Source organism: Cucurbita pepo, chromosome LG10 (genome assembly GCF_002806865.2).
Source record: "Cucurbita pepo subsp. pepo cultivar mu-cu-16 chromosome LG10, ASM280686v2, whole genome shotgun sequence".
Classification (NCBI taxonomy): Eukaryota; Viridiplantae; Streptophyta; class Magnoliopsida; order Cucurbitales; family Cucurbitaceae; genus Cucurbita; species Cucurbita pepo.
This window is the reverse complement of record NC_036647.1, coordinates 4,882,655-4,909,714: the sequence shown is the minus strand read 5'-3', so window position 1 is coordinate 4,909,714 and position 27,060 is coordinate 4,882,655. Positions and strand designations below refer to the sequence as shown.

The following is a 27,060-nucleotide window of genomic DNA, read 5'->3' as shown; positions in this document are numbered from 1 at the left end:
AGTACGAGGGGGTTCCTCTAAGAATCAATGCTTATCCAATTCCCCCACGTCAATGGATTCTGTTCTTCACTGCTTTGTCATCTTCCACCAACACTCTCCAAATTTTTAGAGAGGGTAACCGCCCCCAAGCTCATCGCTATCAACCTTACGATTTTGAAACACGTCTGACAGTGAGAAGTTTCCAAACCCTTATAAAGAATGCTTCATTCCCCTCTCCAACCGATGTGGGATCTCACAATCCACTCCCTTCGAACCCTAGCGTCCTCACTGGCACACTATTTGGTATTACTGTCAGTCTTACGGTTTTAAAACGCATCTACTAGGGAGAGGTTTCCACACCCTTACAAAAAATGTTTCGTTCTCCTCTCCAACTGATGTGGGTGGAATCTTACATAGACCGAGCTTTAACCTGGGTAGACCGACATTATCTTATCCACTAATTTCTCTCTTAATTTTGTTTCTTTCCCATCTGGGTAGAGAGAGAAAATGGTGTCTGACATAAGTAAGAGGTTAAAAGATCATATAACAAACATATTTACATTTCCAGTTGATGGGTCCATGAAAGAACCATTATCTAAAAAAGTATGAATCTAATGGGTTCCAGATTGGATATGGATTCCTACACAGACATATAAAAAACATCAACATTTGGATCAGTCTAATTAGTGGCTGATGCAACACAAAAGCATAATCCAGCAAATCACCAAAGTTAAAAAGTAGTAATGGAGAAGTGAGATTTTTCGACCAAAGACGTTTAAGTTTCTTTTTCATGGTTTCATCGTTACGATCTAATTGATTTGAAGTTTTAATCCACCATTTAAATCTTCTTACTTAGGAGGTCGTGTGTTTGGCGTGTTTTATAACATTGGATGTAAGAGAGAGCAATGCATCAAAAGTTTCGTAGCTACTACCTTAAATGATTACTTAGGAGACCGACCGTAACTTCTACGGTTTATCCTAAGATCAGATCTCATGTTTATAGACTTGAATATATTTGAACAGTAAAAAAGTTCAATCCAATCCATCGAGAGATGAAACAGCTAAAGTCCACTGTTAGTAGATATTGTTTGTTTTAGCCCGTTACGTATCGCCGTCAGCCTCACAGTTTTGAAATGCATCTACTAGGGAGAGGTTTCCACACTCTTATAAGGAATGCTTCGTTCCCCTCCAACCCATGTGGGATCTCACAATCCACCCTCCTTGGGGGCCTGCGTCTTCACTGGCATACCGCTCGGTGCTTGGCTCTGATACCATTTGTAACCGTCCAAGCCCACCACTAGTAGATATTATCCGCTTTGGCCCATTATGTATCACTGTCAGCCTCACAGTTTTAAAACACATCTACTAGGGAGAGGTTTCTACACCCTTANTACAGTTTTCTTAAAACTGATGCAAAGACGAGATAGATGATGTTACAAACAAACAGCCCATGCAGGAAATGGTGAAAACGTAAAAAGTGAACCACAGCCCATACTTCAATCCCATAAAGAAAGGCTTAAAGAGAGAGAGAGAGAGAACTTTCAATCTTTCAAGTAACGCATTGGGAAGGACAAGGAAAAGAAAAGGCCTAAAAGATATTCCAGGAAGTGAGCATCCATAAATGAAAATTCTAGTTAGAAATATGTCATAGATATTCCACTTGATCCAATTGGTTACATGATATAACTACAAAGTAAGGGTTTAAGCTAATTTTCGATATGGTCGACAAGTTCATCCCTAATTATCGAATTAGAAATTTAATGAAATCAAACTTATAGAATAAGACCCCAAAGATGTGGCTTAATTGGTATGAACTTGGGATGTCTAGGGATACCGTTGAAATATTGATATATAACATGACATCAAGAGGTCCCATGTTCAAACTATCTTGTAATGCGAGTTCCTCTCCAATTTATATTGATTTCCACTCGTNCGTTCCCCTCTCCAACCGATGTGAGATCCCACGAGAGAGGAGCTTTCAGATCAGTCTATTGAGAGAGATTTTTTGTCACGAGATTACTGGCTATAAGGGCTATTGGTTGATTCTAAGGGTCCTTTAAGTTTGAACCATATGATATCAAGCCAGTTACTTTGCCAGGACCAATAGTCTTAGTCATGCCTCATGCATTATTAAAGCAACAAGATCAAGAAAGCTATAAAGGTGAAATAATTTGAGGGGGGATTGACCAAAGAATTGGCATTTCTCCAATCAGAACTGAGAAAAATGAATAAAAGAAAAAAAAAAAAAAAAAAAAAGNGATGAAAAAGTTCCTCTTTTCCTTAACCATTCCAAATGTAATCCTCAACAAACAGAAAGTAATTCAAAAGTTATGGTCAAAAGCCTTTTATTGCCAGATGCATTCCCTTATCAAAAGGATGTTGCCTTCAAGAGAAAAACGCTGCACTTTATATTCATGTTTATTAACCATACAAGAATCGTTTTCTATTGCTTTTTAAATATGACGTTATTGTCCTCTTTGGGCTTTCCCTTTCAGGCTTCCCCTCAAGGTTTTAAAAACGCGTTTTCTAGGGAGAGGTTTCCACACCCTTATAAAGAATGTTTCGTTCTCCTCCCCAACCGATGTAGTACAGTTTTCTTAAAACTGATGCAAAGACGAGATAGATGATGTTACAAACAAACAGCCCATGCAGGAAATGGTGAAAACGTAAAAAGTGAACCACAGCCCATACTTCAATCCCATAAAGAAAGGCTTAAAGAGAGAGAGAGAGAGAACTTTCAATCTTTCAAGTAACGCATTGGGAAGGACAAGGAAAAGAAAAGGCCTAAAAGATATTCCAGGAAGTGAGCATCCATAAATGAAAATTCTAGTTAGAAATATGTCATAGATATTCCACTTGATCCAATTGGTTACATGATATAACTACAAAGTAAGGGTTTAAGCTAATTTTCGATATGGTCGACAAGTTCATCCCTAATTATCGAATTAGAAATTTAATGAAATCAAACTTATAGAATAAGACCCCAAAGATGTGGCTTAATTGGTATGAACTTGGGATGTCTAGGGATACCGTTGAAATATTGATATATAACATGACATCAAGAGGTCCCATGTTCAAACTATCTTGTAATGCGAGTTCCTCTCCAATTTATATTGATTTCCACTCGTTGGGTATTCTCCAAAATTTCAAGCCCACGAGTCGGGGAGAGTATTAAAGTACTGAAATAATTAAATTTAACGTAAACTATCAACTTAAATTTTTGGGTTGATTGGTGATTTACTCTTCAAGATTTTGGGTTCAAACCCCTTTGTGAAAAGCTTAACAGTTTAGTCCTTGTGATCCTGTTAAGCGGACTTTAGGATGAACAAAACCTACCATAGAGTAGGACCTTGATGATTAAAAGTGTGAGAACTCACAACGATTAGAGAGGGGAACGAAGCATTCCTTATAAGGGTGTGGAAACTTCTCCATAGAAAACGCATTTTAAAACCGGGGTGTTACAAAAAGATATAGACATAGAAAAAGTAACTCTTTGATATTCTCTATGGATTATAGGCTAGATACCTAAGTTAGTAACTAGCATGGTGGAGGAAAGCCTAACACAAAGAGTATTGAACCTTAATAAAAGCATTGAGTGTAGGCTTAATACTGAACACCGCTTCTCAATATGAAATCAATGACTTAAAAGATAGACGCCGAGAGAACAAGACTAATATACTGCGTTGCGAAGAGAGATCGAATATGCACTGGATGCAAAACTCACAACTTAGTTCACACATATGAAGGACATGGCAAAGAAAATTCTAGAAAGAGTAATCTGGAGATTTTATCCACACACATATACATAGTGCACTAAATAAAGTTCATTTTATGTAATAATCAAATAATCAAATATAATCCATTTTGGTATGAAAGCTGGTTTCTTACCAAATATTTATAATCAAATTCTTTAAGGAATATTTGTTTATAGGAATTGGAGCATATATTAATTCTAGCAAGTGGGGTGCCTTAGCCACTATGGGGCCCAAAACCATTCATGAGATCAGTGATCACTCAGTGACAGAAAGTTAAGTGAATAATTGAAAGCACTATCAAATTAAACATTAGTGTCTTAATCACATTATTCTTTTTCCTTAAACATGTATGAATGAAGTGGGTTCACGATTCTAACCATGTTTTTATACCTAATAGATTCCAACGAGCTTGAAAGGTTTCAGAAAGAAGAGATGTGTCATATGCTTTATGCATTTTACTTCCTATAAAAGCAGAACAAATATGAGACATTAAAGAAATTATAGCAACACACCTGTTCATCTTGCAGCTTCAGCATCCTTCAGCATCAGGATGAATCCCCAAGTTAGCCAATGGTGTGTCTCAGCCAAGCCTTTTTTTGCTGTGGTGTTCTTGCAGTTTGGGCTTGCAGGAATGGACATCCTGTCTAAAGCAGCTCTGAACCAAGGAATGAGCAACTATGTTCTTGTTGTTTACCGCCATGCAGTTGCCACAATTGTTATAGCTCCTTTTGCATTGATTTTTGACAAGTATTTTTCTCTCTTCCACTCAGTTTCCCTCGTTGGGACATTTTATCAAACACTTTACATGCATGCATGAAGTGACCCTTTGAGGCTGTTTTTCTTTTCCCAGGAAGGTCAGACCAAAGATGACAATTCCAATCTTCGCCAAGTTAATGATCCTCAGCTTGCTAGAGTACTGCCCTGGATACCCCTTTCTCCTTGTAAATCTTTCAAGAACATAACATTTAAAATCTCCCCCTTTTGACAGGCCTGTGATTGATCAGAACTTATATTTCTTGGGAATGAAGTACACAACAGCAACTTTTGCAGCTGCCATGTGCAATATTCTCCCTGCCATCACCTTTGTAATGGCTTGGATCCTCAGGTAATCAAAATAAGCACAACCAAACCATATAACCCAAACCCAATCTCTGTTATTGAAGTTCCTCATACTTTTTTCAGGCTAGAGAAGGTTAAAATCAAAAGCATCAGAAGCCAAGCTAAATTGGTGGGAACAATAGCAACAGTAGGAGGAGCCATGATAATGACACTGATAAAAGGCCCAATTCTGGAGCTATTCTGGGTGAAACAGAGAGCAGATCATGCACAACAAAGGAGCGATATCAGCCTTCAACACACAATCAAAGGTTCAATTATGATCACAATTGGGTGTTTCAGCTGGGCCTGCTTCATGATTCTTCAGGTGCCCTTTTCCCCTCACAAGATTCCCGAATCCATAATCTAATCCGAAAAGAACCCATTTGTTGATTCCCCCAACAGAAGATTTTATTCCCATCACACAGTTTAATAGCACGCGACGATTGACAAAAAGAACAACAATCGAATTCAACCATTTCCCCCCCCCCACTTTTGAGGGGAAAAAAGAACTATAATTCATCGATAATTATATAAAGAAATTAATGATCAATGATTTGGGATATACAGGCAATCACTTTGAAAGCTTACCCAGCTGAGCTTTCTCTCACGGCTTGGATCTGCCTGCTGGGCACAGCGGAGGGCACTGTGTTGGCTTTGGTGATGGAAAGAGGAAACGCCGCCGTTTGGTCCATTGGTTGGGGAACCCAATTGCTCGCTGCCGTTTATAGTGTAAGCACCACTAATTTCTTAATTAAGTTCAAATTTTCAGTACTATTTTTTTAAAATATATTTTAATCAGTTTTTCAGATTTATTTTTTTTATTTATTTAATAGAAATAATTAATAGGTTTTTTACTATAATATTTTTAATAATATTTTAAAAAAAAAATAATCTCTATTACATTCTTAATAAATATATATATTCACACATAAAAACTATTATTATTTTTATTTAATTAATTTTTGTAAAAACGATTAGATTTAAGATTTATTCAAATTATAAAATTAATTTTAATTAAAAAAAAAAGATTAAAATTGGACAATTAAAAAGTAAAAATATAATAATATTTTAACTGAAAGTTTATTAAGATATAAATATATGGGTAATAAATAATTTAAACTATTTTTTAGTAAATAATAATTATTATAATTAAAGGAAAATAATCTCCCATACCAACATTTATTTGTGTTATTTATTTATTTATTATAATTTATTTATTTTTCTAATTTTAAAAAGAAAAAGAATTAATTTTTTAAATATTAAAAGGAATTTAAGATATTTGTGGTTAATAAAATTTGTAAATTATGGCAGGGGATATTTTTATTTATTTATTTATTATAATTTATTTATTTTTCTAATTTTAAAAAGAAAAAGAAATAATTTTTTAAATATTAAAAGGAATTTAAGATATTTGTGGTTAATAAAATTTGTAAATTATGGCAGGGGATATTTTGTTCAGGACTTGCTTATTACATTCAAGGATTAGTGATGAAAGACAAAGGTCCTGTGTTTGTCACTGCCTTTAGCCCATTGAGTATGGTCATCGTCGCTATCATGAGCTCCTTCATTTTGGGCGAACGTCTTTACTTTGGCAGGTAATTTCAATATCCAGTTGATTATTAATATCGAGTCTCGAGAGAAGTTGAGTGTTAAGTAGAGGTGTTCGTAGGTTGAATTGGATCGGGTTTTGACATTTTTTAAACCCAACTCAACTGTTCGGTTTTTAAATTTTCCAACCCAAGTAACGTTGGTTAAATAATAAACCCAACCTAACCTAACCATGGTTAAGTTAAGTTGTTTAGGTCATTTATTTGAATTTATCATCTAATTTGGTTAAAAAGAATTAAAAATAAATTCGGGTGGATTCGATTCAACCTCATCAGTAACTTATGAATCAAACTAATTTATAACCCCAACCCAACGGTTGATCGGGTTTTTTGAGTCATCAAATTTTTTTAGCATTCTTAACCTATAACGACGGAACGTATCAGTGATGAATATAGACCATTCTGGATCGATTATTTTTATGGATGTTATTAATATTAAATTAAAAAATAATAATTTTGCAGGATTGTTGGAGCTGGGGTGATAATTGTGGGACTGTACCTTGTTGTTTGGGGGAAAAATAAAGATGGGAATTCCTCAAATGAAGACTTGAAATTGCCCATCAAACAAACAACAGAAATGGAAGAAAGTTCATCATCAGTTCAAGAACTTAATTCTGTTGATTCAAACAATGAGCAAAAATCATGAAATTGGAACCCAAAACCTTATGAATCATCTTTGATTTCCTGAATTTTTCTGAATAATTTTCGGAAAATTAGGGTTTTTTATTAGGGTTCTTCGGGTCGGGTGTAATGTTATGGAAAGATAACGATGAATGTAAAACAAACTTTGGTATTTAATATATTTAGTTGTTGTCGAACAAGAAACTGATTATGAAAGAACGATTTAATGTTTTTGAGATAAACACAGACTCTGCTTTGGTGTATTGATTTTAAAAACTCGAGTTCAAATAAGGCATCTTACAGTAGGTACCTTTCCTATTGGGTTTTTGTGCCTCACTGGATTATTATTATTATTTTGTTCTATCGAATTTGACGTGACGTTCAGTATATGATCAATATTTTGAGAAGTTTTTGGATCTCAAAAAAGGAATTTCGACATTTTCACGGGCAACAAAAGTTGAAGTTGTACGAAAAGTAAGATATGGGCGTAGATCAATCCTTCGAGCTCGGATTGTTTGACATACCTTTGATTTAAACAAGTTTTTATTGTTGTCTCTTCCGACCAACAATAACCTAAGGAAATGAATATTTATGGTTATACAACGATTTCATTGACGTTTTCATCTTATTAGACGAATTTATACAAATTTTGTGATTATTACTTCCAATTTTCTTGGGAAAGAACTGAAAATAATTTAGGAATCATTTTTATAAATTATAACAAATGAAAGAATCCAAAATATCAAAGAGTTCCACAAAAAATAATAAATAAATAAAAATCAAAGAACAAGATCAACGGTTGGAGCCATTTTTCCGAACAGCATCTTCAAGTCATTCTCCAATGGCGTCAAATTGAGGTCCAAGCACATAATTCTCCTACTCCCAGATCTCTTCAGCACCGGAATCTTCTCCGGCACCGCCGTCACACGGTGGCGGCGCATGTGCCCACCGAGAGCCTGCCCAGAAGAGAACTCCTGTCCACAGAGGCCACACTCGTGCATTTTGTGTTTCAAATCCACCGCCTCCTTGGGGTCTTCCGCCGTGGTCCGGGGCCGTTTGTGGCTGGCCCGGTGGCCGCCGAGAGCCTGGAAGGATGAGAAGTGGCGGTTGCAGGTTTTGCACTCGAAAACAGAGGCGTTTTGGAATGGAATGATGGGGTTGGATGATTCAATTCCATAAGAGATAAACATGGGGGATTTGGCCATGTCGGTGGCCTCGAATTCTTGTCTGATTCTCTTAGCCGCCATGGGAATAAGAATTTGAAGAATTTGAAGAATTTGAAGAAGAAGAAGAGTTGCAGAGGAGCTCTGTTTTGATGGGTTTTTTACAGAGGAAAAGGAAAGATTTGATTTTGATGAAGGAGATGGGATTTGTAAGTATTTAACCTCTGAATTCTTGGTGGGTTTTGGTTTGACTAAACAAAAATCAGACCTTTTTTAAAATTTAAATATATATATATTGGCGGCTGGAATTTGTTTAAACAAGTTGGACTCTGAAACAATTAATCGTGTCCCAGAATTTATCCAACAATCCTTATCCAAAAATTAAATAATAATAATAATAATAATAATGACGTAATATGAATGTGTAAAAATAAGTGAAGTTGGTGAGCAATAAATAGTTTTTTTAAAAAATAAAAAAATAAAAAAAGTCATGGGTGGCGAGCTGGGTATGACCATAGGCGACCTTCCATGGAAGCTTCCAACCCAATCTTCGTTTGACTTTTTTCTTTGGAATAACGATTGTGCAGTACTTGTTCTAATCAATTAAGTCAACTGTGTGAGAGTCGGAATTTACGGACAATATTAGTGTATCTTAGAATCTCAAGTCACCGAGTAACGATCATAAGATCATAAATTTAATGGCATAATTGACAAAATTGTTTATTTATTAGTATTTATAATAATAATTATTTTTATTTAAAAGATTATTGAATTGAAGTGATTGAGTTTGAGAAGACAGTGTCAAAGGAATATAAAACTAATCACAATATTAATTGACACGTGAGTTATGATATATATATGTTTATTTTTTATTTAATAAATCCCCACAATTATCATGTTTAATTAGGAAAATTAATAAAAACTCCCATGTGTTCTAGAAGCCGTACTTCACCCACGTGTCCAATTGAAAAACTATCTATTCAACGTCTTATAGCAAGTTCAAATTTGTAATGATCCATTATATATATATATATATAATTTATATAATTACATAATATTTAATTTTAGATTAAACAGTTTAATTCAACGCTATAAATTTAGCTACTGCTACTTGGTATCTATATGATCGATTATTTTTTTTATTTCTTACTAATTATTTATTTATTCTATTAAATACGTGACAAGTTATTCATTTATATAATGATGATGTTTTATTTATATAATATTAATTTAGATGATTAGTTTAGTTGATTAGGTTGACCAGAAACAAAATTGAATATTAACTCAAAAAATAAATATTATTTGAAAACTTTTTAAAGCATGTGTACATTAATTGTAATTTATATGAACTATAAAAAGGGAACGGGCAGCCGGCCTTCTGTCTTCTTCCTAACTTACTTTGTAATAATTTAAGAACATCGCTAGTAGATATTGTAGGCTTCATGATTTTTAAAATAGGTTTATTAGGCAGAGGTTTCCACACTCTTGTAAGAAATATTTCGTTCCACTGCCAGCCTCACGATTTTAAACATGCATCTATTGGAGAGAGATTTCCACACCCTTACGAGAGATGCTTCGTTACTTTTTCCAACCGATGTGGGATTTCACAATCCACCTCCCTTGAGGATCTGCGTCTTTGCTGGACGTCTATTAGGGAGAGATTTCTACATCTTTATAAGGGATGACTTTTTTACCCTCCTCAATTGAGGTGAGATCTCACAATTCACTCGTGAAGACCAACGTCCTAACTGGCATACCGAATCATTAAAGTTTAGTAAATGCTATGTTCATCCCATGTAATCTCTAACTTGAATCATTGACATAGTGATGAATCGTGTTTGGATGTTGAAAATTTTCAAGTTAATCCAAAAGGGGAATACCTAATCATCTCTGAAAAGTGGTCTTTCTAAAGAGGGCCCTCAACTGAAGCACGTGAGAAGGCTGAAACTTCTCAATCACTTTTGTGCTTTGAAAGAACGGCCCGGCGGCTAACAGCCGCCAACCGGCACCTGGCGGTTTCAACACAAGCATCATTGACTTGCAGAAAGCTAGCTTTGATGATGAACAACAACATGAAGAAACAGATCAAAATATTATATATATTCATATAGTAAGGAATAATATCTGATCCATCTTTGAACAAACTAAATCTAAAAAATGATACATATACAAACAGTGAAGAAGAAGAAGATGAATAAATTTCATCATCATCATCTCATCTGGCTATTTTCACTAATCAATCATCAAACTCACCTTAATAAGATTCTGTGATGAAATGAAAAGGATCTTTTTCGCAGCTTCACAGCATCATGAAGCAAGCTTTGTTTTGGTGCTCTTTTTCAGTTGATACTTGTAAGAGGAGCTCTTGAGGATAATAACACTGCTCCATCTTGAACTTTGCCTTCTATCAAACCCCATTTCAACTTATTCTCTGTTGAAATGCCTTCTTTCAGATGATGTGCTGGAGTTCTCATCTCCTCAATGGATCCTAAACTTGGCACCGCAATTACTCTTTTCTTCGGTGTCGAGTCGGCATGTTGATCGACCTGTTCGCAATCGAAGTTTTATCATATCATGAAAATTCTTGTAAACAAAGCTATATATGGACATGATGATCATGGCTAGCTATTATCAGCAACAGATCTAAGCTCATTAAATCAATGGAGTCAGTAGTCAAGCAAAAAGGCAAACCAGATAATCTTTTATGAGGCACTGTTCTGCCTGGTCTCGGATTTTCGATACGGTTCGTCCATGGTTATCTTGCGTGGATTTGAGGTCGTCCAAGCACGAGGTAGCAATCGAGTCCAACTCATTTTTATTTTCATGGTCCAATCTCAGAGAATCTACATAAGATTTTCACCAGAAGTAAGCATAAGAAACGTAGTTTTTCAAAAAGAACAACGCATTTTAAAGGTATCTAGAAGTACCAGTTACTGCAGTCAGTATACCACTGACTTCAGCATCAAAGTCAGCATCCAGTGTTGAAGAAACAGCTGCAAATTCTTCATGTGCAAAATGATTTTTGCAAATACTATCCCTGTTTTAAAACAATTAAGGAAGTTTACTTTTTGCAAATCATAGTCAATGAGAAACTGAAGAACAAGTAGGAGAACAAAAACTCACTTTACAGAAGATTCTATCTCTGTAGCACCATTCTTACTCAGTTTTATCACCGATGATTGTGCATCTTCCCATAGTTTTTGAGAATGATTCAATCTCTTTGAGCTACACATTGTAAGAAAACAGATTTATACTCAAAAACTTTAATCATTTTGTGGGACTGGTTATTTTTTCAATCACAAAAGATGATTCAAGTAAAACTTACCATTCAACGATTCCGTTATCCAGTTCGGTCTTCGATTCATTTGCTGAAATCATGCTCTTTGTGAAATGAGATTCCACCTTTTCAACATATTCACTCATGTCCTTCTTGGCACAATTTGATACTTCCTGCATGCAGGACATTTCTTGCTGTAATATCTTGTTGTGTTGTTGGTTCAATTCCTGAATGTTGATTGATGCCTCTGATACCTATTGAATTTAAGAAGTTAGGACACATAAGACTTCATTCGAGTTTTCAAAAAATATGCCAATGATATTGAAGAACATTGACCAACCATCTCAGCCCTCTTAGATGTCAAATTTGCAATAATGGCTGCGATGTTCGCCAGAGCTTGTTTCTCCTCTTTCTCTGCCTGCTCCTGTTTCATAAAATTAAGTGGGTTAAAAATTGATAGCGAACGATGAAAAACTTCAATTGGCAATTTGGCTTTAGCTACCTTGAACGTCTTCTCAAAATTCACTAATTGGTTGGACTTCTCAATTTGATTTTCTTCAATCAGCGTCATGACTTTGGATGCATGGGAATGAAGTTCATTAAAGATGTTCATACTTGCATTTGATATCTTCTGTGCTGAAACCAAACTGTGTTGCAATCCCTGAATTTTTTTTTTTCCAAGGATTAAATTAATTGGACTTGGCAAGAACTCCTAACCATTAAAAGCCAGTTTTACGAATAATGATCACTACCTCTTCTTGTCGTTGCATATAGAGATCAAGAAGTTGTTTCTGATCATCAAGAGAACTCTGGATCTCCTTGACAACCTCCTTGGCCTCCAATACTGCATTGACCAAGAACTGGACAAAATTTCACATGTTGAATTGTCAGAATTTTCACATGTAACTTTATAAATGAAAATGAATGGACAGAAAAAAGGTATTCCTATGCATTTCATACGTTTTCAACATTAATTGCCTGTGATGATACGGTAGAATTCATCTGTTCTAGATCGGTAGAAACATTCTGTTGCAATGTCTTGATTAACTGTCTTAAGGCAGCTACTCCCGAAGAGTAAGTCTGAGCCATTTTTCCTACTTTTGTCTCCAGGATTTGAGTTGCCTGAAAATGAGGAGGTTATGAATTAGTTACAAGGCAAACATGCATCGAAACTTTACAAGATTCTTTCTTTCCTTACATCAGATTTACTTGCAAGATACGAGTGTGCATGTTCTTCCATGCATCTTAGCTGCTCTTGATGTTGAGAAACAGATCCTAGGATGATCTTGTGAAGATCTTTTAAATTCTGATCAAGTTGAGAACCAAATGTTAAGACCCTACTCTGATTTTCTGCTTCCATCCTATCTTTCCGATCTGTAAAGGGAGAAACCAAAATTATTAGGATAATGCGTAACTACTCAAACTCACTGCTAGTAGATATTGTCTGTTTTGACCCGTTACGTATCGCCGTCAGCCTGGACTATCGTTACGATGTGAGATCCCGAAACTACGTTGTCCAGACTAATGGCATTAAATAAACATAATTGCACAATGATAAGAAACCAAAATTATCTGGATTTTCACTATGCATCATCGTGATAAGAATAATAGTTTTGCATAGGGTAAACTTTACAATCCAAAAATTCAATTATTTGGAAAGAGGACATACCTATTTTTTCAAATAGTAAACTAATGTCCTCAGAGGCATTCTGCAAGTCTGTGCGCAATGACTTTGCTCGTTGAAGTAAAGAATTTTCTGTTTGTACCAAAGTAATAAGATTATTTAATGAAAGCAAATTTTTTTTTTTTTAACAATTCTTATAACTGAGAGACAACAAACCTGAGGTTTTCAGATGGGAGATGATGGACTCCTTTTCTTTCAAGGCTGCAATGGCTAATCCATGTTCGTCTTGTAGGTCAGACAATGCCTTGTTCCGGCTTTCCAAATTTATCTGAACGAACAAGTATGTAGAGAAGAGAAGCAATGTTTCAGGACATTCTATGTAGATATATACCCAACAAAAAGAAAAAACAATATCTTGAAGTGTGTACGACTTCGTACCATGCAATCCTTGAGCTCATATTCCATGTCCAGTTTCATCTTTTGTTCAGTCAGATAAAGCTCTCGGAAGCTTTCAACTTGCTGTACGAAAAGGCAACCTTGCAGTCTTATAAACAATGTTGATGAGAAAGAATAAAACTATTTGTTGAGCAAAACTGACCTTCTCGCTAAGGTTGAGTTCATTTTCAAGTTGTTCAATCCTCTCAGATTTTGCCTGTGGAGCAGTTACCATGAAAAGCTTAAGGATACAAAATTACTGTTTGAAATTTTCGGGTCTAAACCAATTTTCATGTCTTATGCACCAACTATTAAGCAGCGACAATATGTCTTAATCCATTTATCAAATTTTGAAAGCTAATGCTTTGAAAGAATCAGAATTATAAAAGGAAAAAAAAAAAGTTCCAGACTGACCTTCTTTTCAGCTTCATCTTGAGCATATCTCTCGCGTGGAATATAAACACCATTCTTGTCCCTTGCAGCTCGAATATCTGCAACAATTTTTGCATATATTAAACAAAAAGGATACTTCTCCTCGATTATTAAGACAGACGTCAATCTAAATATGTTAAAGAGTTATCCAACCTTCTTTCATTCTCTCTATTTCAAGATACAGATCCTTTAGTAGCACAGCTTTAGATATTTTCTGGTTTGCCTGCAATTAAACTTCATTGTCAGCACTGGGGAAAAAGAGTAAAAATTAATAGGATAAACAGTTTTTTGGGAGTGAACCTCAGGTTTGTTCTTGATATGTTTTGCACGATGGGCGTAGTCTAGCGTACTAAGTGTCTCTTCCAAACAATTAACAGAAGGAGAAATTGTAGCAATGACACAAGTTTTTGTCTTCCCTCCCAAAGAATCTCTCAACAGCCTAGTAAGTTTACTATCCCTGCCATAGAATTTGCCATGACAGAAGAGCCACAAAATTATTAACAGTTATAATAAAAAAAAAAAAAAAAAAAGAAAATCTACTGATAAAGAAATAAAGCTTGTAATATTAATAAATTTTAGGAGATACCTGTAAGGTATATGAGCAGAATGTTCAACCAATGCATTTATAACACGTCCCAAGGTAAGTAAGCTCTTGTTAATCTCTCCTGCTTCTCTTGCTCGAGCCTGAAAGTTAAAAGCAGTATATTGATTCAAATCTGACCAACAAAAATATCTGCTGAACTAAAAGGTTCTTGGCTTCATGTTCATTCATAGCTGAATGGGGACAAGGTTAGAATATGATGAACACAATTGACCGTATATCAACTTCAGTTCTGTCTTGTTTGTCATGGTGAAGATTTTTTATGCATACACAAGTTTTTTTACCTCTCGTGCACCTGAGCGAGATATATTCTCTGACCCTGCTAAATCAACAAGATTAAGCTTTCCACATTTGATCAGTTCTTCATCACCAACGGATGATTCTTTAATGTGGAGAGTAATAGAAAAGACAGAATGAGAGCGGCTGCAATAATAGACCATATTGAACAAAACATGTTAGGATTCCAATTTTTTCAATTATCCAAATCATTTTCATCAACATGCTAATAAAGATATACCTGCTCCGCTTGTTTAACAAGGTGTCTGCTGTACGCCTTTTGGCAGATCCTCGTTCCAAAAGGGTATATATCTCATTTAAACTGTAGACTGCTTCTTCTTCGAGGCCCCTGACGACCACTGCTCCCTTTCCATCCTCCAACAAGGAAATAGGTTTCTTTTGCTTTTCTTCTACAGATCGTGATTGATCTTCCTGAGCCAACAAATCAGTAATTTCTTCATTGTAAAGCTCCAAGAATGTCACTTTCATGCTATAGTCTGCATTTTGCTCTTCAAGTGTATCGAAAATTTGACGAACAGCCCGTGGAATAACACCAGCCTCAGCAGGCAGATCCTTACCCTATTTGTTTGACATGGTAAATATATGTCAAAAACAGAGAATACATGAACGCAAGGAAATGAAATATAAGGTTCTTGTTTTGACTATCCATACCTTATTTTTCATCCCACCTTCCATTGTATATGTTTTACCGGTGCCCGTTTGCCCATAAGCAAAGACGGTGCAGTTGAAGCCTTCAAGGACTTCATTAACAATAGGGGCAATAGCTTGTTCATAAATTGATCTTTGCTGTGCTTTCGGACCGAACACCTGACAACCATTCATAGTCAGCTAAAATAACCATTATCACAAAGTTAACGTATCAGAAACTTACCTTGTCAAAGGAGAAGATTCTATCTACTTGCTTATTGGCTACGCTTTGCAAGACACTGACTTCCCTTCTTACTTCATTACATGATATCACTTGTGGAATGTTCGACCGCTGTTCATCGTCATTTAATGGCCTACCATTGGAATACAATACATTAGGTCCCCTTCAGAGAAATGTACATTCTCAACACTTTCAAAGAATTCATCATCACCACTTCATTTCTAAATATTAGATCACGAGATTAAAAAAAAAAAAAAACATGGTCATACAAGCAGAAAATCAGGAAACAAGTCGCCAGTACTTCTGAAAAATCCACCGAGCTTGGTTTCAAAAGCGATATGGACATCAAAAGACACATTGCTCTGGAATTTTTGGTCGGAGCAAAGCCAAGAAATATGATAATTAAATCAAAGTTTAATGTTATAAGAGCTTTCAAGTGAAGAAAAGGAAGCAGAAGACAGTTGCAAGAACATCAGCAGGTTATTTGAGGTCGGCACAAGCAATTCACCAAGAGTACGAAGATACACACATAACAAAGAACAATAGAGCAAAGCCAAGTAAGAGCTGGTCCAGAAACCCTGTTAGTTGTATATACTTCTCGAAATCATTTCAAACGGAAAACTAAATCCAATAGATTCTTCTTTAACCTAATGAATCAAGTGGAATGAGAATCTGCAAAGAATCAGGCAGTGGATCTACTTCTAACACTCAAACAAACTCACCTGCATCTCAGCACAACCTGGATATTAACTTCTTTATCCCTATTCTGATGATGATTAGAACTCGAATCAGAGCCTCTAGAATCAGTTCGCCGCCGTTCGGGACGAGGAGTCAGAAATGGAGCTGGAGATGGCGTAACTCCAACTCCGGATTTCTTAGACTGATCAGGCGTCAGTGGCACCATTTTCTTTCTCGATTTCAAAAACTAGCAGAAAATCACCACCAACCTACAGTGAACAAAACAGGATCGAAACAACTACTTCAGAACAAAAGAGATTCCAATTCACCGTATTCTCCTCGCTCATAAATTCATATACATTAACAGAAATCGGAGAAAAGAAGAGGAAAACCTCAATCGAAGATGCAATGGAGAGAGTTGTTCCCGCGTTCGATTCGAAGATCGCTTGAATTGGAGAGCAGCGCTATGGAGAAGAAAGGGGGGGAAAGGTTTCTTGTCTGTGATCCCTCGGATACTGTCCACTACATTTTTACATATAGGAGAAAGTAGCCGTTAGATTCGTAAATTTGAATTCAATGAACGCTGGCGGGTCCCACTCCAGAAAGAAATTCAAATTTCTGGGGCACCACTAGAGCCTGCAATTGCAATTCGTTGGATTTATCTCCAAAAAGCTTTTTTTTTTTTCCTTTTTTCTTTTTTTTTTCTTTTTTTTTTAATCCTTAAGAAAAGGGAGTAAAAAAGGGCTGCTTTTTTGGGATAATTAATTAAATATTACAACCATTTAATTTCTGAAATTTATAAATTAAAATTTTTCCTTCTTAATTAAATAAAAAATATATTTTTTAATCTAATTGATTTTAAAATATATATTTTCAAAGAAACTCTTGAAATTTAATTTTTCAAAAAATAATTGTCCCGATTCTTTTTAGGACAATAAAAGTAAAGTTAAAGATTTAAACAATAAAAGTAAAGTTAAAGATTTAAACGTCTAGCTTCAAGGTATGGATTAAATGTTTTAACTGCTCAACTATGTTCGTGTTTTATTATTAAATAAATTATAGTAATATAACGTATTTAGAATCACTTTTAAATGTAATACAACCAAACCAACCATATAAATATTTTATTTAAAACAACTTTTATTAAAAATGTTTTAAGAAAAATATACACAAAACTCATTTATAATTTGTTTAGTATATTATATGAGCATCGTTGCCCAACAATATGGAGTATTAATCAAACTGAGAAACAGGTACGAATAATGTTAAAAGTTAATATACAATTTAGTCGAACATCTCAACTTTTAAGATACCTCATATTCAAATCTTTATCCTCACATTTATTATACCGACAAAAAAATAATTTAGATTTGGCAAGTCTTCCGAACTCAAGATAAATATAATATATAGTTAATATTAAATTAATAAAAATGTTAAATTTCAAATTTGATCCCTTTAGTTCCGGGTTTAAAAATCTAGAATTCATCCTATAATTTTATAAAACTCTAGAAATTAATCCCTACCGTATGGAGTTTTATCGAACCATAAGAATGATATTCTAATTTTTAAAATTATAGTTTATAAATTCTAAAAATATATTCCGATGGTGTATTCTTTTTCTAGAATAAAATCAAAGATACATTTAACATTAATAAAAGTAATTGAATTGGAAGAATGGGGTATTTTTGGAATAATATAATTGGTTATAAAGAAAATGCACTTGAAAAGGAAAGTATTTTATTGCATAATGTGTGGCCAATTACAGTAGGGGTAGGTAATTTTGCCACGTCTGACAAGGAATTTGATGGCCCCTTTTTCAAATTGAATACACTTTAGCGAATCTCAAAATAAGCAACTATTTTTTAATGCTTATTACTTCCCAAAAGTTTTATCGAGATCGTCAACTAATTTGAATTAGGAGCAAATGTATGAACCAAAATATACTTGAGAATCTTTTTGGAATCCATTCTTACGTGAGCAAATGTGTTCATCGAGACAAGGTTGTTGTAAAAATCTATACGATCATTTGTAATCAACTAAGAGCAAATAGCAAGCTAGGAACTTGTTCGCCAACACGAGCATAGCTCGCTGGTAGTTGGCACATGTTTCTTACTATGAAGTTGAAAGTTCAAATTTCGATACTCCACATGTTGTAAGAAACCGTACTTCGATAAGGAAAGGAATACAAGGACATAAAAAAACAGCCCAACCGAAATCAGAAAACAAAAGGGAGCACAAGAACTAAGTATCGAAAGGGACTGAAGAAGGGGTAACACTTCAATATTAACCCTTGTCCCCTCCTATACCTCCTCCAACAGTCTATCCACCTCCATAGAAATTAATACTATTAATTCTATCCTAGGCACTATTCCAAAGTAAGCATAACCACACTGGATAATGTTCACGATAGAGGAGTGTGAGATCTCACATCGATTGGAGAAGAGAATATAAGTATTCTTTATAAAGGTGTGGAAACATCTCTCTAATAAACGCATTTTAAAACCTGAGGCTGACGGCAATACGTAACGGGCCAAAACAGATAATATTTGCTAGTGTTGGGTTTGGACGGTAAACTCTCCCTAATAGACACATTCTAAAACTGTGAGGCTGATGGCGATACATAACGGATAATATTTGGAGTGTTTAGTGGGAAACTCAACACTAACCAGAGCCAACAAAAGAAATCAAAGCAAAATAAGTCTACTCTGCATGTTCGAAATTATGTATCAGTACAAAAGCAAAGACAAAACTTTTATTCTCAAGAAACAGAAGACAATATAATTCAAACAGGACAATGTGCATAACAGAATCATGAAAGTTCAAGCAGAAGAAGCATTTCATAACTTGCCACGTACAGGTTTTAATGGTACTTGTCGAGGGGGCTAAAGGAGCTGTGTGCCGGCTGAGAGACCAAAAATTGACAGTTGCTTTTGTCCTGATTCTATGGGATGATTTTATTGTAGGGGAACCGATCCATAGAACACTGCTTCGGCAGGTCCAGTCATGTATACGTGGTTGTCTTGCTCACTCCATTCTATCTGTAATGGTCCTCCAGGCAGATCAACGGTGCAATTCTGTCTCGACACATTTGAATCAAAAGTTAGGAAATTTAAAGGAAAGGATTGAAATTCGCATGATCTTTATTTTTTTGTCTGATGAAACCATGTTATATTGTTTCCGTTGTGTTTACAAGATACAATTGATCTTCTTACCCGCCCAGCACGACCTTCAAGAACTGCTGCAACAACAACCGCACAGGCTCCGGTTCCACAAGCAAGCGTCGCGCCTGTAGTGACATTGAGAAGGCAGGTTTGTTATGAAGCGTTTCAATAATTATATGCTTACAACTTTAAATTATATCAAATTTGTACCTGCACCACGCTCCCAAACACGCATTTTAAGGTGTGAATTGGAGAAGACTTGCACAAATTCTGTCGTGGGCATCAAGAAAAAACAGCATGAGCAGTGTAAAAAGACCATCTACGTAAAAATAAAAGAAAATTTTCGTGCCAACTCGCTAAGAAACAAACCTGTATTTGTTCGTGCTGGAAACATCTCATGATGTTCAAATTTTGGACCAATTGCAGCTAAATTGATGTCATCAACCTGCAGATTCTGTTCATGACCATGCTAAATCAGCACAAGTAGTAAATAAACGGTAAAGTTGAACCCCAACAGAATGACTAGAGGCAGTCATATGTACCTCAAGACTCTAGGAAGTTGCATTAAAGGGTTTAAACTGCCGTAAGCTATTTTAGATCAAAGGAGGAAAGGAATGATTTCAATGTGAAAGGAGCTTAGACATCATTAGTATTGCTTCCTAATATAATTGTACTCCATGGTTCATGAATGCTCTAAAAGATAACATAACAACGTTGAACACATCTCAATCAATCAACTAAATTCTGATAAATACAATTTGTGTACTCTTACGGACCGGAGCCAACAAAGTACTCAGAAATTCTTGTACTTAATATTAAATCGTCACTTATTGTCTCTAATCTACTACATCACGTACACAATATATATAACTTGATAAGTGATTATATTTAAGTAAAAGAAGAGAAAACAAAAGGGCAAGCCAAAGTAATCCACTTTAAGAACTTTAAGAAGATTTAGAACAGTGAATGAGATGTTACAAAATGTACTTCTAAATAAATACCTGCTCAATTTTGTTGCCAAAAGTTACACAATGGGGGTTTCCCATACTGACACAGGTCACGCTCCATGCAACTCCATCTACTTCTATCTCTGCCTTAACAACAGATTGGTCCGTATTTGGTGTCAATCGTGTAGGCACATCTGATGCTTTGAGAATTGGTTCGCCCATGTCTACTTTTACCTGAAATTGCATGTACGTTAAGATGGGAACCGACCCCCCCCCCNAAATTGAAAAGACACAGATTGCATTTTCCAATGAAAGAAATGGTAAAGATGTGCCTATTAAGGCTACTACACTTTCATGGAGAAAAGTGGCAGAAAGTATAAAGAAGCACAGTGAACAGATGCCCAAAGCGAAGCATTAAACCTAAAAAAAGACCCAAAATTCCTCACAAGAACTCTAAAAATTTTTAACAGCAGTTGACTGTAGATTAAAAAATCTGTCGAGATATACCAGTCCATTATCCTGAAGTTGTGGAACAATGAGACCAGCACCAGTATGAATAGTGAAACTGCAAGATCATGTATAGAAAACTGTTCACTCAGAAATTAATACATAAATGAACATGAAATAAAAGATCTAAGCTATAACAATTTAATTAGTTTTATAGGTCAACAACACAAGGAAACAGATTTCTTAGCTCAGGACCAGGAATATAAAGCAAATCGTTCGTCTTTGAAATATTAATATCGAAAGGTAAATTTAAGTAGTGTTTTGAAAGGGCTATACTACGTTGGAACGGTATGCAGGCCTGAAAAGATAAAACAATGGTAAAACAGCAGAAGATATACCTATGCCTTCCCTGTAAATTCTCAAGCTCCGCAATAAATCTGGCAAAGCATCGTACTCCATTACCACACATCTATAAGATACAAGCGCACAAAAATTCAGACTCAGACGTAATCGATAGAAATACAATAACAGGAAATTATTTCTGAAGAAAACAATTAATTACCTCCGGTTCACTCCCGTCGGAATTGAATATCCTCATGGTATAATCCGTACCATTAACGCCCGGCAGAGCAAAGATAACTCCATCAGCACCGATCCCAAAGTTTCGATCACATAATTTCGCAGCTTGCCCCGGGGTGATCCTAGGCTCTGATGAGTCCCTATTATCGACCTATTCAAGCTCACTTGCAATTAATATCAGACTAATACCAAAATGCAGACTGATTAGCTGAGAATGAATAAAACTATCCTGCATGAAGAGAAGACTGGCCGAGAAAAAGTTTCCAATTAGTTTCTTATTAAAATCCATGTGATTCTCCATGATTAACATCACTGGAGTAGCAAAGTTAAGTTACAAAGTTCCGATTTCAGACTTCCACCATTTCAAATCCAAAGCTCCAACAGATAAGCCATAGATAGACCAAACATTTACAATCAATTTAAAGAAAATCAAAACAAAACAAAATCATATCAGGCAGTACACTCAAAAAGTCATTACCAGGATGAAGTCATTGCCAAGACCATGGTATTTAACAAAGTGAAGGAGGCCACTCTCTCTCCGGTCAAGAAAAGAAGACGAAAGCGCTTTCTCTGTAACTTCAAGGCCAGCGGAAGACGCGGAAGACGCGGATACAGAGAGCCTAGGGCTTCTTCTCCGCGCCGAATACTTCGAAAAGGAATCCAGTTGAAGCGTGGAAGCAACAGACGATCGGAGAGAAGAAATTGAGGCGAGAGAGCGTCGAGATGGAGAAGTAAGTGGAAGAGAAATGGTGGCGGCTATGGCCATGGCTGCCTGTGGTGTCGGAGTAGAGACTTCCCTCTTCGGTGAGCAGAAGCAGCGCAACAGAGAAGTCGGAGCATATACGACGGGGAAAGGAGTCGTCGTTGCTGATCTGGCCATGGGCCATAAAACGGCCAAGCCCATATTTCAGAACACGTGGTTTGGGCTTATCTTTCCTTCGGCCCTTATATTTCAAATATTAATTTTTTTTAATTTAATTTTTATCTAGTCCTTAAAATTATAGATTTTATACTTGTACTCTATTTTTTATTATTAACTTTTAATTAATTAATTAATTTAAAATAGTAATAAAAAGTGGATCCTTCAATTATTTTTATTAGTGACAAAAAATTAATTTGATCATAATTATTTTAACTATTTTAAATAATTAAATATTATAGTCCATAGACTAAATTGAAATTAAACCAATAAATTAAGGGTAAAAATACAATATTTTAAAAGTAAAAAATAAAAAGAAAAGTAATTATTAAATTTTAAAAGGATAAAAAAATATATATATATTATTTTCTTCCTTAAATTTCATTTTAGATGCATTTTAAATAAATTAAAAAATATAAAAAGATATTTGGATAATTATTTAAATTTCATTTTAAGTTTAGTGTTTTAAATCTCAATTAAATCTATTTTTAGAAATATTTAAGTTAAATGATTAATTTTTCATAGAATTTTTTTAAGGAAACTTCTTTTAATTTCGCGATGTTTTATTGTCTATTAATATATTCTTTTATTTTTTGACATGAAGATAAGCTTTTGAAGCAATTGGGTTCTTCTTCCATTTGAAAATTGTATCAAAAACTGCCATTAATGGAGTACAGAATCCTTCAAATCTTCTGAATTCTTAAGCTGATGATGATCTAAGCTCAATAATTTACAGTAGCTCTGTTGTGCTTGCCGCTAAACAATAGCGATTCGAGCTCGTCGGTCCGATCTCCAATCTTCCAAGTTCAGAACCCAGCCATATGATACCCATATGGAGAAGATCTTATGCTTCATCTTGTAGGCAATTGATCAAACTCAAAGCGGATGCCCATGGCGCCGTTGTTACTCCGGCTGAACAATCCAAGAAACCCCCATTTCCTCGCGGTGAATTGGATGCCCGCCAACTGTTCGACAAAATGCCTCAAATAAACGTGGTTTCTGCAACCGCTATGATTGGGCGCTGCGCAAGGCAGCATCAGCACGAAGAGGCGTTGGGTCTATTTTCTGCAATGTTTGTGTTAAATTTAAGGCCCAATGAGTTCACTTTTGGCACTGTGATTCACTCTGCTACGGCACTCCGGGACATTGATATTGGCAAGCAACTTCATGCTTGTGCCATAAAAATAGGCCTTCATTCTAATGTGTTTGTTGGTAGTGCGGCTTTGGATTTGTATGTCAAGTTGAGTGTCATTGAGGAAGCTCAAAGGGCTTTTGATGATATCAAGATGCCTAATGTGGTTTCTTACACTAGTTTGATTTCTGGGTACTTGAAAACCGAGAAGATTCAAGATGCGTTCCGGGTGTTCGATGAAATGCCCGAGCGAAACATCGTGTCCTGGAATGCGATGATTGGCGGGTTTAGCCGAAAGGGACACAATGAAGATGCCGTGCATCTCTTCATTGATATGCTCAGAGAAGGGTTTTTGCCCACTCAATCTACTTTTCCTTGTGCTTTATGTGCTGCTGCTAATATAGCTTCCATTGGAATAGGGAGGAGTTTTCATGCTTGTGGTATCAAGTTCTTGGGCGATCTCGACGTGTTCGTGAGCAATTCACTTATTAGTTTTTATGCAAAATGTGGAAGTATGGAAGATAGTTTGTTGGTTTTCAATAAATTGCTTGACAAAAGAAATACAGTTTCATGGAATGCTGTCCTTTGTGGTTATGCTCAAAATGGTAGGGGAAAGGAAGCCATAGATTTCTACCAGAGGATGAGTTTTTCAGGCTGCAAACCCAATGGAGTGACACTTCTTAGCTTGTTATGGGCTTGTAATCATGCTGGCCTAGTTGATGAAGGTTATTCATATTTCAATCAGGCGAAACTCGAGAACCCCAGCTTGTTAAAACCCGAGCATTATGCTTGTATGGTCGATTTGCTCTCACGTTCAGGTCAGTTTAGACAAGCAGAGGAGTTTATACGCGACCTACCTTTCGATCCAGGGATCGGGTTTTGGAAGGCATTGCTTGGGGGCTGCCAAATTCACTCGAATATGGAACTTGGGGAGCTTGCAGCTCAAAGAATCCTGGCCTTGGATCCAAGTGATGTCTCGTCGTATGTAATGATGTCGAACGTGCATTCAGCAGCCGGGAAATGGCATAGCGTGTCGATCTTAAGAAGGGAAATGAAGGAGAAGGGGATGAAGAGAATTCCGGGTTGCAGTTGGATTGAAATTAGGAGCAAAGTTCATGTCTTTGTAACTGGTGACAAAAATCACCACCAAAAGGATGAAATTTGTTCTACCTTGAAATTTTTTGTTGAACACTTGAAAGAGAGTGAAGATTTCAACTTTCTTTCAGATTCATAAATTGGATATGATTGGTATGAGGTTGACAAGAGTTATTGCAACTTGAAAGGGTAGAAACAATTTGCTCAATAATTCTCTGTATGAATTTATTTATTTAGACGAGGACGACAAAATCTGGGAGATCCCACACCAATTGAGGAGAAGAACGAAGCATTCTTTATAAGGGTGTGGAAATCTCTCTCCCGTAGACATGTTTTAAAAACCTTGAAGGGAATCCCTAAAGGAAAAGTCTAAAGAGGACAACATCTGCTAACGGTGGATTGGGGCGTTACAAATGGCAGGCGATGTGTCAGTGAGGAAGTTGAGTCCCGAAGGGGGTGGACAAGAGGCTATGTGCCGACAAGGATGCTGGGCCCCAAAGGAGGGTGAATTGTGGGTCCCACATCGATTAGAGAAGAGAACGAGTGCTAAGGACGCTGGGGCTCGAAGGGATGAATTGTGAGATCCCACATCAGTTGGGGAGAAGAACGAAACATTCTTTATAGAAGGGTACGACGTTTTAAGAACTTTGATAGAAAGCCTAAAAACAACAATATTTGCTAACAGAGGGGTTGGGTCGTTACAACAACAACCATAAACTAACTTGCCACACCAAGTAATATTTGCCAGCTAGCTCGGCTGCACCAAATACATGGCCAATCACGAGGTGCCATGTGGGAAGTTGCAACCCAACAAGAAACCAAATACTACTCACCGAGAAAATTGACGTTTCGACATCCCAGAGTAAATTCCTCCAACGTCGATCAATCCACACCATAAAAAAAACATGATTTGCAATCATTCACATGATAGAATAACAGATTTAGCATAAGTGAAACTGTAGTAAAACGTATAGTTGAAGTAATATGGTATAAAATTACCTCTAGTCGAGGCAAACGATCTAACCCGACAATTATTGAATAACAGATTTAGCATAAGTGAAACTGTAGTAAAACGTATAGTTGAAGTAATATGGTATAAAATTACCTCTAGTCGAGGCAAACGATCTAACCCGACAATTATTGAACCATGATATGTCAAATAAACCATTTTCAACCCCTATCCCATAGCTTTCATCTCTCGGTGGCTAATGAGTTCGGAATATTTCTCACTTTTCACCGTCCTACCCTCAAATTTTCTCTAAATTTTTGTCCTAGCCCCTTTACTTTTTTGTTTTTTTGCATTTTGGTCCACAAAAAACACAAATTTAATTTTCACCCAACCGCATAAATTAATCTCAATATATTTTAATTAGCATTGAGAATTTGAAGATCTTTGGAAAGATTCTAAGTTGATAATAGGAAGGCATGTGATTGAGTTTGGAATTGCTTGCCCATTTTTGGAATATCTCCAATTCATAAACACTGTGTTTCATTGAAAGTGATGTGTACTAGTTTAAGTTTATGACAAAAGTTTACATTAATTATTCAATGTACCCCGTCACGGCACGCGTAGTTGGAGGGTGAAACTAAATTTTCTTTATAAGTGTGTGGAAACCTCTCCCTAGCAGACACGTTTTAAAATTTTGAAAGGAAACTCAGAAGTGAAATGGACAATATTTGCTAGTGGTGGGTTTGAGCGGTTACAAATAGTATCAGAGTTAGACAGAGCGTGGTATGCCAACTAAGACATTGGAACCCTTAAGTGGGTGGACTGTCAGATCTCGTATTGGTTAGAGAAAGAAACAAAACATTCTAAAGATATGGAAAGCTCGACAATATCTACTAAGATGAGAGCACGTGAATTTAAAAAACATAATTATTTATAATTATATTTAGGGAATAAATTAAATTTTACGAATAAGTGTTTGCAATTATTAGCTTGTAATATACTTTCGAATAAAAAAACAATTTAAAAAATTGTGTGAATTGAATGTATAATTTACGTGATGCAAAGGGAATGGTTTGATTAAGGATAGTTTTTCAGCCAGATTCATTAATCTAATGGTTTCTCGAGATCTTGAAAAACGGACATTTAAGTGAAATATTTATTCAGATCGTAATTTTCGATTGTCGGCTCTTTCTCATCACTGTTAACCACAGTTGCTGGACGTACTTCCTTTTCTTTAGCCTAATCGTCTTGTCTTTTCTGCACTCGTGTTTGGAAAGAAATTGATGGGTATTGAAAAAAAACAATACTAAATGCACAAAGTTTTTGTTGAAGGTGTGAATTTAAAATTTAAGATTATTAGTTTGTTTTGGAAGAAAATGGAAAAAAAAAAAAAAAA

At 35.7% G+C, this 27,060-nt stretch overlaps 5 protein-coding genes across 5 annotated transcripts; 2 read left to right on the top strand and 3 right to left on the bottom strand.

The window, feature by feature from the left end:
- Positions 1-3,064: 3,064 nt before the first annotated feature.
- Positions 3,065-7,239, top strand: LOC111804484 (WAT1-related protein At2g37460-like). The gene is made up of 7 exons (XM_023689306.1): positions 3,065-4,481; positions 4,585-4,647; positions 4,723-4,839; positions 4,917-5,157; positions 5,400-5,561; positions 6,276-6,427; positions 6,902-7,239. Exons 1-7 carry the CDS (start codon positions 4,285-4,287, stop codon positions 7,083-7,085), a joined length of 1,116 nt encoding a protein of 371 aa, XP_023545074.1. The 5' UTR covers positions 3,065-4,284; the 3' UTR covers positions 7,086-7,239.
- A 584-nt stretch (positions 7,240-7,823) lies between these two features.
- On the bottom strand, positions 7,824-8,382 carry LOC111804504 (zinc finger protein ZAT11-like). Its single transcript, XM_023689334.1, has one exon. It carries the CDS (start codon positions 8,305-8,307, stop codon positions 7,840-7,842), a length of 468 nt encoding a protein of 155 aa, XP_023545102.1. The 5' UTR covers positions 8,308-8,382; the 3' UTR covers positions 7,824-7,839.
- A 1,914-nt stretch (positions 8,383-10,296) lies between these two features.
- LOC111803151 (kinesin-like protein KIN-5B) lies at positions 10,297-16,941 on the bottom strand. The gene is made up of 24 exons (XM_023687438.1): positions 16,828-16,941; positions 16,480-16,704; positions 15,761-15,890; positions 15,541-15,696; positions 15,110-15,447; positions 14,877-15,015; positions 14,578-14,675; positions 14,292-14,448; positions 14,145-14,214; positions 13,974-14,050; positions 13,723-13,776; positions 13,563-13,643; positions 13,341-13,452; positions 13,170-13,256; positions 12,699-12,874; positions 12,461-12,622; positions 12,253-12,360; positions 12,003-12,161; positions 11,841-11,924; positions 11,549-11,754; positions 11,347-11,448; positions 11,151-11,260; positions 10,915-11,066; positions 10,297-10,769 (listed from the first exon to the last, which is right to left on the bottom strand). Exons 2-24 carry the CDS (start codon positions 16,659-16,661, stop codon positions 10,563-10,565), a joined length of 3,147 nt encoding a protein of 1,048 aa, XP_023543206.1. The 5' UTR covers positions 16,662-16,704; positions 16,828-16,941; the 3' UTR covers positions 10,297-10,562.
- Positions 16,942-19,157: 2,216 nt separating this feature from the next.
- Positions 19,158-22,467, bottom strand: LOC111803986 (diaminopimelate epimerase, chloroplastic-like). The gene is made up of 9 exons (XM_023688618.1): positions 22,048-22,467; positions 21,553-21,720; positions 21,389-21,459; positions 21,051-21,108; positions 20,598-20,777; positions 19,966-20,050; positions 19,807-19,866; positions 19,648-19,721; positions 19,158-19,509 (listed from the first exon to the last, which is right to left on the bottom strand). Exons 1-9 carry the CDS (start codon positions 22,447-22,449, stop codon positions 19,390-19,392), a joined length of 1,218 nt encoding a protein of 405 aa, XP_023544386.1. The 5' UTR covers positions 22,450-22,467; the 3' UTR covers positions 19,158-19,389.
- Positions 22,468-23,068: 601 nt separating this feature from the next.
- Positions 23,069-24,922, top strand: LOC111803985 (pentatricopeptide repeat-containing protein At5g42450, mitochondrial-like). The gene has a single exon (XM_023688617.1). It carries the CDS (start codon positions 23,310-23,312, stop codon positions 24,852-24,854), a length of 1,545 nt encoding a protein of 514 aa, XP_023544385.1. The 5' UTR covers positions 23,069-23,309; the 3' UTR covers positions 24,855-24,922.
- Positions 24,923-27,060: the final 2,138 nt, after the last annotated feature.

Excerpts from the sequence above, each read along its gene's own strand:
- LOC111804484 (XM_023689306.1), top strand. The coding sequence starts at position 4,285 with ATGAATCCCCAAGTTAGCCAATGGTGTGTCTCAGCCAAGCCTTTTTTT. Across the intron at positions 4,648-4,722 it reads ATGATCCTCAGCTTGCTAGA|GCCTGTGATTGATCAGAACT; the intron begins GTACTGCCCTGG and ends CCCTTTTGACAG. Across the intron at positions 5,562-6,275 it reads TGCTCGCTGCCGTTTATAGT|GGGATATTTTGTTCAGGACT; the intron begins GTAAGCACCACT and ends AAATTATGGCAG.
- LOC111804504 (XM_023689334.1), bottom strand. The coding sequence starts at position 8,307 with ATGGCGGCTAAGAGAATCAGACAAGAATTCGAGGCCACCGACATGGCC.
- LOC111803151 (XM_023687438.1), bottom strand. The coding sequence starts at position 16,661 with ATGGTGCCACTGACGCCTGATCAGTCTAAGAAATCCGGAGTTGGAGTT. Across the intron at positions 15,016-15,109 it reads TTGTTAAACAAGCGGAGCAG|CCGCTCTCATTCTGTCTTTT; the intron begins GTATATCTTTAT and ends CTATTATTGCAG. Across the intron at positions 12,875-13,169 it reads TTTACTATTTGAAAAAATAG|ATCGGAAAGATAGGATGGAA; the intron begins GTATGTCCTCTT and ends CTCCCTTTACAG.
- LOC111803986 (XM_023688618.1), bottom strand. The coding sequence starts at position 22,449 with ATGGCCAGATCAGCAACGACGACTCCTTTCCCCGTCGTATATGCTCCG. Across the intron at positions 21,460-21,552 it reads CCGACGGGAGTGAACCGGAG|ATGTGTGGTAATGGAGTACG; the intron begins GTAATTAATTGT and ends TGTATCTTATAG. Across the intron at positions 20,051-20,597 it reads TTGGCAACAAAATTGAGCAG|AATCTGCAGGTTGATGACAT; the intron begins GTATTTATTTAG and ends GGTCATGAACAG.
- LOC111803985 (XM_023688617.1), top strand. The coding sequence starts at position 23,310 with ATGATACCCATATGGAGAAGATCTTATGCTTCATCTTGTAGGCAATTG.